The sequence below is a fragment of the Coniophora puteana genome, assembly GCF_000271625.1.
Source record: "Coniophora puteana RWD-64-598 SS2 unplaced genomic scaffold CONPUscaffold_7, whole genome shotgun sequence".
NCBI classification, from domain to species: Eukaryota; Fungi; Basidiomycota; class Agaricomycetes; order Boletales; family Coniophoraceae; genus Coniophora; species Coniophora puteana.
Genome location: NW_006913059.1, coordinates 1,868,844 through 1,882,356, shown reverse-complemented (window position 1 = coordinate 1,882,356; position 13,513 = coordinate 1,868,844). Strand labels below are relative to the sequence as shown.

General features: G+C 52.0%; 3 protein-coding genes across 3 annotated transcripts; all 3 read right to left on the bottom strand.

Moving 5' to 3' along the window:
• Positions 1-4,968: 4,968 nt before the first annotated feature.
• On the bottom strand, positions 4,969-7,334 carry CONPUDRAFT_144687 (uncharacterized protein; the record flags this gene model as incomplete). Its single annotated transcript, XM_007771416.1, has 1 exon — positions 4,969-7,334. One exon carries the CDS (start codon positions 7,332-7,334, stop codon positions 5,157-5,159), a length of 2,178 nt encoding a protein of 725 aa, XP_007769606.1. The 3' UTR covers positions 4,969-5,156.
• Positions 7,335-8,485: 1,151 nt separating this feature from the next.
• CONPUDRAFT_144686 (uncharacterized protein) lies at positions 8,486-9,961 on the bottom strand (the record flags this gene model as incomplete). Its single annotated transcript, XM_007771415.1, has 1 exon — positions 8,486-9,961. Exon 1 carries the CDS (start codon positions 9,950-9,952, stop codon positions 8,486-8,488), a length of 1,467 nt encoding a protein of 488 aa, XP_007769605.1. The 5' UTR covers positions 9,953-9,961.
• A 974-nt stretch (positions 9,962-10,935) lies between these two features.
• Positions 10,936-12,144, bottom strand: CONPUDRAFT_57027 (GroES-like protein; the record flags this gene model as incomplete). Its single annotated transcript, XM_007770825.1, has 3 exons — positions 10,936-11,058; positions 11,117-11,713; positions 11,782-12,144. 3 exons carry the CDS (start codon positions 12,142-12,144, stop codon positions 10,936-10,938), a joined length of 1,083 nt encoding a protein of 360 aa, XP_007769015.1.
• Positions 12,145-13,513: the final 1,369 nt, after the last annotated feature.

The following is a 13,513-nucleotide window of genomic DNA, read 5'->3' as shown; positions in this document are numbered from 1 at the left end:
TATTAGCTAGTGTACGATGTTTTTATTGATTGTGGGAAATTCTAATCAAAGTGTGCTGTGTCCTGATCTAACTATGGCATTATCTGACTCACTTGCCCTTCAATTAGAATATAGCCTTGAGAGTTATGTCAGTAAATAAGGTGATGTTTGACCCAGCAGGTTACTAATGTCCCAAAGATAGTTATGGTGCAAACAATGAAGCTGAAAACACCTCAGCACCTCAGGCTCAAGGATTCCATGCTTATCTTGGCTCTGAGATGCCTCTTCCAGAAGAGATATCTATTGCCCATTGGTGGGGTGTAAGTTATCTTGTTGTATCACATTTTATGGTTCTAATCAGTGCTACAGTTGAATTCTCTTTTGTACCCTATTTGGGATCACTTTCATGCAGCTGCTGAAATAATCACAAAAAGGTGCAATCACATTGGTGGAGATGTTGTTGAAGCTATTCGGGTGTTGAGGACACTCTGCTGCCAGGAATTAATTTTCCATAAGCTAGGGCCATCCTCAGCAGCTGAGTTATCCTTAGAGAAGACTGAGGGCAATGTTATTGATGAAATGACTGTTGAGAAGCATGATGATGAGCTTGGAGATTTAATTTTAGGTATTTCAGACAATGAGAACCATTGAGATTTGGATGAATAAGTGTCTTTTACTACAGCGATTATTGTGACCCAATCAAAAGTCAATGTCTTCACTGTTTTTTACTATCTGATTGATCCTGATAGCTTCATTGAGTAGAAAATGGACCGCTTCAATTTTTTATGCACAAAGGAAGCAAAATACATGATTTTATAGTGAAAGCCCTGGCCTAGGCCCAAGCCAAGCCCGAGCCAAGCCCTGGCCCTATGTCAGGGCCTGGCCTTGGTTTTTGCAAAGCCCGAGCCCTCAAAAGCCAGGCCAAAGCCAGGGCTTTCAGGCCAAGCCCGGCCCTGCACAACACTAACGGCGGCACACAACGAGGAAGAAGTAGTACGGAGCATTAGAAAAGTCCTACGGGATGCGCCCGAGGCGATGCCGTTGTGCGTGCAGTATATCGAGCCCTGGTAGTATATGCGCCCGAACTTGTATGCAAAGTTGAGTCCGTATCTTCCTCTACCTCATTGTTGCGAAGCGTTTTGCAAGACTTGACAAACCTCGCAGAGCCCTTGTGACCTACGCCTCTCGAATGTGCAGCAAATTATGATGGAGGGATGTAGCGCTCATCTCTGTTGATATGGGCCATGATTGAGATGGAAAGGTACTGAAAGGCAACTTTTATCGCGCCGTGAATGTTCGTAGGACAAAACACAGTGACAACTGGGATGAACATGCGGACCACATATGTTCGAGACGGGACATTTGTCACTCCCGCTTCAAAAATTTTCCCACATAAAACCCAGTTACCTTAAGAGGTAACGGACATTGGAGTCCGATCGGTATTCATTTTGCCAAAGTTACCACGGTTGAAACCGGCCAAAACGTCGCATGTCACCTACTCTCACCTTCTTTCGTTCAAGACACTATGGGTAGTATAATGAACACCGCGACTTGGGTGAGATCATCGTTCAGCAACTCCGTCAGAGACTGGGAGTAAACTGTGCCACATGTTGAAAGTTCCTTTGACTATGAAAGAATAGAGAGGTCTCTCAGGCTCATTTGCCTGAAATAAGCGGATATTGATGATGTCACCGTAATCAGTTCACTCTAACCTCCTTTCCTCCTTGGGAGTTCGGTCACGACCAGCATAAGCTCTTCTCTCGCGCCTTGACCCCAACGTGAGTAGGTGGCATATAGCTGGTACTAGTTAGGAGCAGACGACCATAAATGCACTAGAATGAGTACGCACTCAGATTAGATGTCGTATGTGTCATAGTATCATCTAGTTGTGTTGGAGGATGTATATAGGAATGAATTTACAGGGATTGCCAAGTGAAGAATGTACAGGGAACAAATCTATGAGCGAGGTGTAGGAGCGCTACTGTTATATTTGGATTTTGAAATAGCTCGACTTTGTGTGGAGTGGATCGTTCTTATTGAAAGTTATGTGTTTAATCGTTTAGAGATTCTTCTCTTGGACCAAACCCTGCTAAAAGCCCTGAAAGACGCTGAATCTTGGTCCTTGGCAGTGTGTTAAAGCTAATGCAGCGCTCGTACGGTTGGGCTAGTTGGAGGGTCCCGGAGTGTGCCCATATTTCATCTGGTTTTGCGGTACATATGACGTCAGATGTCCGAAGTACGGTGGAATGTCAGCCGAAGGAAGGAAGTAAGGTTGGAGGTGTGTCCCGCGTAGTCCTATAACGCGTGTGTAAGAATTGGCACCGTTTACCAGCGATCAGGATCATGCCTTACCATGCGTTGTACAGTTGATATGCTCATAATGCATAGACCGAAAAGGAAATTTTGAATTGAAAAGACCCTTAACCTGCCATATAAGGCAATGCATTATGAGCATATCAACTGTATACTCTTCATGTGCGAGTGGATAAAATAGAGAAATGTAAGGGCCGTTGGAATCGGTGTTCATAAATGTATCGGTATTTTGTTGCGCCGCAGACTTGCTAATATGCGTGTTCCTAGGAGTCATTCCTATGGATTGGTCACAACGCTGGCAAAAGCGGCGCCAGCTGTCATCGCCTGCGCATCAATACTCTATAAGCACATACGAGTAGTGAAGCTGAAAGCAAGAGAACGCACCCCGCCGTGTGTTGGCAAATAGAAACTTCGTCGGCCCTAGTTTGTGGCCTGTACAGTGCCGTCTGATTGCTGATGGATCGGCGGTCTTATAGGTGCAGTCGGGTATCAGGCACGAGTATCGTTTAATGCCGAAACTAATAAACGGTATTAATAACGTTAATCATAATTGCCTAGGAGTTCGTTTCTCACTGCTTAGACTCGATATGAATTTTGGCGTTCCTTGTGTTGGCGAAGTGCTTTACGGACTGGCCTTCCGCATCAATGCAGTCGCTATGCGTACAGCAGACCGCCATTGTAGACTGTAGAAAGAGACTGGATCAGTTGGACCGTGAAGGATATAGTGGTCGTATCGTTGAACACGGAAGCAGGCAGGATATGAGCCGAGGGTATGGTCAGATTTGAAGATCGTATTCCATGTTTTATATCAACCTGCTGAACCAGGTCTATACAAGACGCGGAAGGCTTCCAGTATGATTGCATTAATGTGGCTTGTGATGTTTCATAGTAGGTATGCTGTGTTGATACCTGAACCGATATGCTTGACGCATGAGCGAGAACCCATTGCAGTGGTTGTTGTGGACATACAAAGATATCTATCAGCGGGCATACCTGAAGTTCAATGGCGATGACTACACGTACCTGCCGATCTAAAAGGCTTGAGATAAGTTCTCTCAGCCTCCATAGGTATGCCCAAGAGAAAGAAAGTTGTTATCAAAGTCCATGTCTGTCGTCATTGCTTGGGTTCGGGTTGCACCATTGTACTATTGATGTTCTAACATCGCAACGTTAATTCTACAGAGAGAAAGGATGAAGTCTTGTTCATAGGCAGAAATGACATACTATCCCTGTACCCAGTATTCCATAAAGGTGATACGAGGCGCATCGAGATTTCAGAAGCCCACAAGTCACCCATCGAGGCACTCAAGATCTCATTTGTATCGCATGTGGAATGAAATGTGGGTACGAAGAACGTTTACTAATGAAAATTCTCGGAGGTATCTTTCTATAACGTTCTCGAGGTCCTTAAATATCGGATGAAGTGGACTGAGACTTCTTTTGCCAGTTGGGTCGGACAAAAAGGTGATGAACTAGAATTATCCCTGACTAGCTCTAGCGTATATACACACTATTCGTAGGCTACGCGGCTTTATCGAAGATGTGACCATCTATGGCCGACAAAGTGAATGACAACATGCAGAATTAGAGACTAATCAATAGCGTACGCGACCCATACGGAACGATGAGTCACTGACAATTGAAGAGTGTCCGGCAGCTTACAAATGCGCATCGGTAATTTTGTATTTCCCGATAGCTCCCTTTACGTGCCCATCTGATGCCCGATCCGCAAGCATTATGAGAGCGGATTTAACCTACCTATGTGGGTTTAGAGAGTAGGCGTCAAGTCCGGTGCTGTAGAGAAAGGGCGATTCGATCCATGCTTCCCGCGATCGCGCGAATCCGAGACCTATGTGCCATAACGATCAACGAATCAAATACTGAGACTCCATCAAGTTGCTACTATAAAACATTGCGTCCTTGATACCATCCTTGATACGGGGATGGTGAGAGAGACGAGAGCTTCAATACTGGAACATTGGAGTTAGGCGCCAAGGTACTGGTCCGAATACTTCGGCGCGCTTTTGAAACAGAAGGGTTATTTATGACTGCGCGTGAATGTCCAGGTGCGGTATACTAACCCGTGAGAAAAAGAAGACTGGGCAGAGGCAAATTACCTTGCTGCAATATACGACCGCCGCCGGTAACGGCGTGATCGATGGTGAAACACAGAAGTCCGATTGACTGCTTAATGAACTTACGAGATTTACGCTATCGGATCAACTCAACTTGAGCGTTCGCAAGGACGGCGGACGGAGCCGCTAGGCGCTTTGTGGCACATGATGTATAGTAGGCGTCATAGGGCATTGAACATTATTAGTAATAACGCTGGACTAGATCTGGCTGCATGGGGCAGAGGCTATTTTTGCGGTACTGTAATGCTGCGACTCTGTCTTATGCGCTATAAGTATCGAAGTCAGTGTGGGCTACGTCATGTACTCGTAGAGTTCAAGGGGATCAAGGACCACCAGCTATGTGGGAGAACCAAGTGTAAATCGATTACTGGGGAATATCTACGAACATGTGAATATTTAGGTCTTCGAAAGCCTAACCTCGAGGTAAAGGTTCGATAGACATGCGACGGTCAAGGCGCAGCCACGACGAAAACCTTACAGCGTTCAGTAGCTTTTGAGTTCACACGATTGAGTTCACACGATTGAAGTAAGGGAAGAATGCGTCTAAGATTCACGATCCTCATTACAACGAGTGAATGGCACTAAGCGATACATGTAGCATAATCTAATTAGTGTCCGTGTCGAGCCGTCTAAAACATTAAGTGGTCATCATGAAGATGATGCGTAGACATGAGGAATATTAGCAAGTGAATGAAACGTCAGGAACCCATCGACCAAGAGGTGCGTCGCCTACATGCACATGTTCAGATCAGCACCGCTGGCAGCCCACCACACCTTGTCAGGCGTCGCGTACTTCTCTGCGCTACGCGGAGAGTTCGCATTGGTGACCGAAGAAAGCTTACTAGCCTTCACAGACCGCGAGCCAGGAGCTGCGGGGCCGATGAGGCGCTGCATCCTAAGGGGCGTGCGTTGAGGGGTGCGCGGCGCAATCGCCCGGGAGGCGAGGAGCTTGGCGGGGTCGACATACGCGCCGTCGCGCGCAAGGTCGATGGCGTCGCGCATCTGCGCCCAGAGATCGTCCGTGTCCACACTCTGGTCTGCGGCGTCGTCGCCCGAGTTTTCCCTGGGCGGCCTAACCGGCTTGCAGACGCTCCGCAGGGGTGTGGTGAGGAACCAGAACGGCGAGCGCCCGAGCAGCTTGCGCGCGGAGCGGACGGCGCTGGCGCTTCCCAGACGTCGCCGCCCACTCGCACTCACGTTGTCGCCATCGGCTCCACGTCTGACCGGGGTCGCATAGAGCACGCTGTGCGACATGAAGTCCGCAACCGAGCTCTCAATGATAGAGTGCTCGTTCCCATCGCCGTAGACGCGACGAGGGCTGGGCGAAGGTGCCAGAGAGCGGTAGGTCCTGTCGTGGTTGAAGCTGTAGCCATACTCGTCGTAGCTCTCATCATCGTTCTCCCAGAGCCATGAGCCCGGGGTCGAGACGGGATGCGAGCGCGTGTACATCCCAAGGATGCTGGCGTCGGGGTCAAGGTCTTCGATGTCTTCTTCTTTAACGTGACCTTCGTAGTCTTCGTAGCTCGAGTTGTGCTCGAGTTGTTGGTCCGTGGTGTCCATTTCTGGGCCCTCGTTGTCGAAGTCGTTGGTTTCGGCTTCGTTGTCCGCGTTTGCGGCAGCAACATGGGCATGTTCAGGGTGCGCGCCAGCCCCGATAAGCGGGGGTGCGCACGGCATAGAACCGGAAGATGGAACGGAGGAAGGGAAGGCGCAATCGTATGTGGAAGAAGAGGGAAGAGCGCAAGCAGAGGTAGATCCCTTGGCGGATGTAGAGTAGATTGTCGTCGCGGACTCGGAGAGGCCCCCGCACATAGCCTCCGAAGAGGATAACGAGGGGAGAGCCGACCACCCAGACGGGACGGTCGACATCGTCTCGCGAGACTCGCTTGATGCAGCGTCGACTATCGCGGCAGATCTACTAAGAACATCACCGACGCCGAGGCCCACTCCCACAGTGGTGCCTCTGTCGGGACGTGCGAGCGGCTCGCGGCTCTCAAGGGGCGCATCGGTGAGGGGGACGCCACAATGAGCAGTAGGAGAGGGAGGAGAGGGAGGAGAGGCGCCAACAGGCGTGCAGTTGACGACGTGCAGTTGACGGGGTTTGTCGGGGATGACTTGGCCATAGTCCTCTTCGCTGTCGCTTTCGAGGACGATAGGCATCTGCTCGCGGGGGCGCTGGTTCGGATACCAGCCGCCGCGGCAGAGGGTTGAGGGCCTAAGGCGGTCAGGATCCCTCGACAGGGTGCTGTAGGTGCACCTAGCAGCATCCGTATAGGTGTTGGCGTTGGCGAGGCCAGAGAGGCCGGACATGATGGAGGGGGAGGGGGTCATGCCGCCAAAACCGGAGCTGGGACCAGAGGCGGCCCCATGAGCAGCTCCGGTGCCGAAGGAGAAGCGGCTGAGCGCAACGTCGAAGAAGCGCTCTTCGCTCGTCGACGAACTTCCCACAGTATCGTCGGCGGTCTGAATCTCGCATGCGCGAGACATGTCCTCCGGGCGCATCTCGAATTCGCCCTGTTCAGAACCGGTCAAGGACGGCCCCTCGACGTAGATCGCAGGGCCGCCTTCGCCGCGGGTGCCTTGCTTGCCTGAGGCATCCGCAGGACCGCCAGTCGTTCCGTCCTCGTGGATCGGGACACCAAACGACTTGTGCACACACTGGACAAAAAGTCCCAACCCGCTACCCGCTTTCTTGTTAGTCTTCTTTCCCTTTCCCTTTCCCTTCTTAGACTTGTTGGACCTGCGGCCTCGCTTCTTCCAGAACGGAGAGAACTTTGGCGCTTTCACAGGAACAGAGCCGGTGGTCGTCTTCTGGCCGAGGCGAGTGGAAGGGCCACGGTGGAAGACCTTGAGGAGGGATGAGAGGATGGCGTGGGGAACTTTGAGACTGCGGGGGATGGAAGCCATTGTTCTAGGCGAAAAAAAGGTACGGGGCGCAGGTCAGGCGCGTTTACAACACTAGTCGAATGGATGCTTACAATGTCTTGGGTAGGTTGCAGGAGATAGGACTCGAGGTCAAAGGCGTGCTTGGGAGGCGATAGGATGAGAACGTGGGTGAAGGAGATAGAGAACAGAGGAAGGAGGCAAGGCGTATATAAGTCAAATGACATTCTAGGTCAGACCAGAATCTACGCACCGCGATGACGCAAAGGAATACCTGTAACAGCGACAGCTCCTTCTTTTCGACACACATTAGAGATCGAACCAGCCTAGCTAAGACCAGAGTAGGGGGTCATGACGACGACGGACGTCACATTCGAGGATTTAGGATGACGATGGCAAGGTGAGAGCGACAGGTGTGAAGTCGAGCTTAAGAAGTAAGAGGTGACTGTGTTTATCGAGTCTGGATCCTGTTGCACACCCCAGCATCAGTTGTCGGGGCGAATTACCCAGTAGAGCCTGACTGAGAGGCAGTGAGGCAAGGTGTCTGCGCCCGTGAATACGAGATCGTCGTGCCATTGCGAGATGTTCCGTAGCCAAGCAAAGAATATGCGTGTCGGTCTGCGTATTTGCGGGGTCGCCATAGATGGAACGACGAAGAGCAGACGAGGCGGAGAACGGGATTGCACCCAAATAATAGCAAACAAACGCCGCAGCGCGCTCCGGGCAAATCGGAATTGGTCTCACCGCCACGCAGTGGCGCGCCGACGCACATCAATGTAGAGTACCCCTCCGCTAAATCACTAACCCGCCACAATCCGTTATTATTACACTCTCCGAATCACGCGTCGACAAGCCTATACATGTAGTATTATAACGACGCTGCAAGCGCCCGAGAGTATTATACACAAGTGACTGACAACAACAGGTGAGTAATTGCGACGGCAGAAAACCGTCGGACGAGTACATGCGGCGGAATAAAAAGCGTCCCTGACCTAGCCTGGATCAGTGTCTCCCACAGACATCGATCCGGTAAGGGACCCGGGTAGTCGATATGTCGTCTACAGCTGCGTCCTGAAGCAAGAGATGATCGCCCTCGTCCCCGAGGCCCTCTCCTCGAAGCGGCAGCTATCCCGTTTTCTTCTCCGATCAATCCCGTCTACTCAATAGCCAGTAGCCTAATACTCCATGCAGCTATCCGTCGGGCACAAACTCGGGCGACTATCGGCGCCGGTAGACCTGGCAGCCAAAGACCTCGAGGCACCCGTCGCCTGCAGACGGACGCTAGCCGCGCGAGAACTCGAAGCAGCCATGTAGCAGTGGCCATCTTCCTCGCTGTCGAACTCGAACAAGACACTCCATTCCAGGCCCTCGTCATGGATACGGTTATCAACCGCGCCATCAGTGTGGACGTGGGCATCATCCGAGCGTGCAACAGTCCCTCTCGGCGGGATCGCGCGCGCCGCAGGATCAGGAACGTAGTGAGATGATAGGAGTCGATGTAATGCAGACACAGATGGTGGAGAGGCCGGAGAAACCGCCGGAGGAGAATCAACAAGAGCCAAGAAGCTGAGCGCGGACGACCCCGATCCGCGCATCGCAGAGCTGATTGTCGTCGAAGAGTCGGTGTCGCTGGCCAGGTTGACGACGAAGACCCGGGGATCAGATGTCGTCGAGTCAGATGACGACGAGACACCTTGAGGGACGTCGGCGTTAAGGACGCTAACACCCAGACCGACACCGTGAGTAAGACGCGCGTTCGAGCCAGAGAGCGGACCGCTGCTCGTCGGAACACACATGGACAAGTTCCGTGTCCCAGGTGACCTCCTCATATGGCCCCTAGGCACCGCTTCCGCGACATCCAGGTGCGTCTTCGTCCCACACGAAAACGCGCCCGTCTGAGCCGCATCGAAAGCCGGAAGGTATGGTGTGCCGTCCGACACCCGAGACGGAGAAGGATGCACAAGCCGTAGGAGCGTCCTCACCGCGCTTGTCGTCTTGTCTTCGGGCTTCGAAGTGCCGGAAGGAAGAAACCTATGGTAGTCCTCCGAGCTATCGCTGGTGGTGGTGATATCGTCGGAGCCATCGTCGGAGTCGTCGCTCTCGAAAAGCACAGGCATGTCGACGAACGGACCGGAAGAGTGCACGCGGGGTTGTATGAAGGTCGTTGGCCAGAGACGAGTCGGATCCCTGGACAGGAGCGCGAACGGACTCATGTTAACACCCGAGAGCGCTAAAAGATCCGGAGACGCAGGAGAGGGAGTCATAGCGCCTCCTCGATCGGGGGTTGAGGGATTGTTGACGCTGCGGGTTGGCTCAACGTTGAGGAAGGGCTCGTCCGACGCCCACGAGTAATCTGCGAGCTCATACGCGCTGTACGAGGGTCCCACCTCGGATTCGCCCGAGCCCCCGTGGTAGCGCGTAGAGGAGTGAATCGCGGGCGCCTTCTTCCCTTTCTTGCCCCTGACCTTCGCGCTCATTGCCTCGCGTATCCAGCAACGACGCTTCGTCCACTTACCCACTCGCTCGCACGTCTTGCGGAGTGGAGAGATAGGTTCGCCGGGTTGGTACTGCGGAACGGGCGTAGGAGGGGCGGGCTGAAAGAATGCCGCAAAAGCTGCGTGAGGTACGGAAGCACCGGCCATGACTTTGGGTGACGAGAGAGGGATGAAGGACAAAGATGAGGGCGGGCTGATGAATGACAGGTGCGAGCAGCGGTGAAAGACGACTCGGTGCAGTTGGATACTAGGTTTTTTGCACGTATGCAGACGCACTGTCGTCGGAAAAACTTGTTATAAGTAACTTGTGAGTGCCACAGATTAAGAACACGTTACTTACAGTCAGTTATAAACTCGATACAGGGTCAAAGCTGTGTTAACGGAGCAACTGTGGCGGATTCGGGGACAGGGTGAGGGTAAAGGTAATAGTTGAGATGAGGAGTAAGGATGGAGAGTCACGAATCAGTAGAGAGCGCTGGTGTCAGTCTGAAGTCAAACGGGCATCCACGGATTGCAATGATGCGTCATCCTCTACCTCTCCACCTAATTGTGAACTTGACTGGGTAAATCTTGTTATGACGCCATCCCAAAGGCTCGAAGAAGAAGTAGACAGCTTGGCGAGTCGTAGCCATGCGATGCCGGAGAGCAGAGGGCCGCCGAGTATCAGAACAAGATAGGTTCAAAGGGTTTACTAGTAATGCAAAGAGGAAACGTTAGCCGGTTTAACTGCGCTGGGCCGGGATGACATTACCCGCGTGCCTTTCATAAAGCAAAACGAGAACGACCGGGACCTCTGGTTGATCTACATGTCATAAGGCCATAATGGGAAGAAATTATCATCAAAGAAGGAAAGTGCAGCGGATGAAGTCCAAAGATGAAAAACACGCTGTAGCTGATCGGAGTCGATCCTATTCGATCTCGAATCGGGATCAACAACGTGCGCTTAATATCGACCGGAACCAGAGTCAAACATCCGTACACTCGTAAGGCTGGTCATATCGATGGGGGTGATGGGAGCTGCGAGTCAACAACCTCGCGGGATAGATAACCACAAATAATGCATTGGTGAACTCAACAATACACACACACAGGATTCGATATGTTGGTTGGCTCGCATCATAGATGACGCGTCAAATGGTCGCCTCCGTCTCCCAAGGCTTGACGACGAGCTTCTTCCCGCTAATAGTCTTGAGACGCTCTAGCCCATCCGCTATAGCGTTCAACCCGCCAGGGAGCACTTCCACCGGGTTCGGCTAGCAAGATGGACCCTCCTCAACTAAAAAACAACAAGATCGAGAAGTAAATGCGCACCTTAAGCTCGCCACGCTCAACGAGCCCAGGCCAAAAGCTCAAGAACTCCCTCCCAAACTCCTCGTGGATTGGGTTAAACTGGAACGCGCCACGCACGAAGATCACCTCCTTCCCGCTCCCTTCTTCTGGTTGGACCACCGGGGAGGTGGTAACGACCATCTTGCCGCCCTTTGCGAGCAGCGTCAACCCAGCTCGCTGCGTCTCCGGGAACGCTACAGCGTCGAATACGTATGTCACGCCTTCTTTCTTGCCGGTGATAGTTTCAACTGCTTCGACGACGCGTTCGGCGGAGAGCGAGCGGTCGAGCACGTGCGTCGCCCCGATGCCCCTCAGTACACCAGAGTTGTGCAGCGATGCGGTGGTGATGATGGGACTGAAGCTGGCGTTGTGCGCGAATTGGATCGCCCACTGGCCTATCTGAGATGCACCGCCGAGTACGACAAATGGCTTCCCAGCATTGATCTCGGAGTCAAAGTCGGAACGCCATGGGGCAGAGACGCCCAATCCGTGAGGCGAGGGTTGATATACGCCTAAAAGGGCTGCTGTAAGCGCGGCAGGGACGGACGCTGCCGTCTCGAAGTCCATGTTATCTGGGATCTACATCATACATATTGCACCCACGTCACTGACGCTCAGACATCGCGAATTTCCAAAAGAAAGCGCACCTGAAACAACCACTCCGCTTCGCTAACGATCCACTGCTGAAACGTCCTCCCCTTATTCTCCATCACGCCCATGTACGCGACCCTATCCCCGACCTTCACGCGCGTGACGCCCTCGCCAACGGCCTCGACGGTGCCCGCGCCTTCATATCCAATCACGGCGGGCCACTCGCGCACGGCGATGAAACCCTTGGACTGCGACTTGTGGTCGGCGGGGTTGAGGCCTGCTGCAAAGTTTTTGATAAGGGCTTCGCCGGGGCCGAGACTCGAAGGAGTGGGAGCGGGGATTCGCCCGAGCTCGAAGGGCGCGCCGACGGCGGGCAGGAGCAGGGCGAGCTGGGTTGGGGAAGTGTCGGTGCTCGACATTGCTTGTTATTGATGAGTCTAAAAACGGAGAGAGCGGCCAATTCGATGCCAGGTTCTTGGCCTCCCGAAGACGACGTCTCGTACCTCTCTATATAGCCCTCTTCCTATGGCGTTCCCAACGTTGCGTTCAACCGAATCTCATAATGACTGGCAAGTATGACCTCCGGTGTTCGCGTCGTTCACGTACTCGTCCACAGGAGGCTTCTTCGAAAGTCGAAAGTACCGAGCTTCTAACCTCCCGTAGGTATCCCACAGCTCCTAGGCTAGAGGTACACCGAGCGGACCACCTCCTCGCCGTCTGTCCTCGCGATTTTCATCGCGGGTTGCCTAGTCAAGGAACCAACTTTGATAGGAGATATAAGAATGATGATAGTGTCTTTGAGTCATAGGCTGACAAAGCGATCGAGGACAAGATGGGATCGCGAACCTGCTACGTTCCCGAGAGAACCGGCAAAGAGGTGCTGACCAATCAGTAGTGGGATTAGACAAGTCATCTCACGTACATTGTTTTGAAGTCCAAGACGGTAGGGGCTTGAGCAGAGAATGAATGCAAAGAATTGGCTGGTAAAGCATGAGATTGCATGAGACAGAGACAGTTGTAGAGCACTGAAGCGCTGAACGTGTATGCGGGCGTAGGTAGGTGCAGGCTCCTCCGCGCGTTGGCCGGTGCTAACTTCACTTTCCCACGACAACTCTTATTAATGTCGGAAATTCTTTTTTGGCATTGTGATCCATTGCAACGGATCACAATGCCAAAATGAATCTGGCCGTTACAATGACAAAGTCGTCATCAAAATGCCCATCATAGCGACCATTTTAATGCATTGCAATGGAATTGCGACAGGAATTTGATGAAAATTGCTGGGCGCCAACGGCATCACAACGGAAAAAATGCATCACTAAATGGGTGGGAAAAATCTGACCGTTATACCGAGTGCTCACCGTTATAATATCGCCGTCGAGACAGTTGTGTATAATCACGAATGGTGACGCATTCCCATTGAGTGAACATATCGTTATGGTGTGGTAGTGAATTTCGGCCGAACACCATGTCGCGGACACTTTACCATTGATCAAAATTGATGATCTTGCTCGTACATTTGTTAGTCGAATATAAAATACGGAGACCATCTCAGAAACAAAATTACCATTGAGCGATAACTTCAACTGCATATGTCAGCCACCGCTTTAGGCAGAGAGGAATACTAATGAACATTAACAAATAACAAACGAAAAACGATGAACAATAACAAACAGTAGAGATTCGAATACCCGCTGACCTTTACAATGATGCGGGGCCGGTCGCGTTGGTGAGAGTCTCGTCTTCACTTAACGTTCACTCAGGCTCGAGCTTGCCTTGCAAGACCCC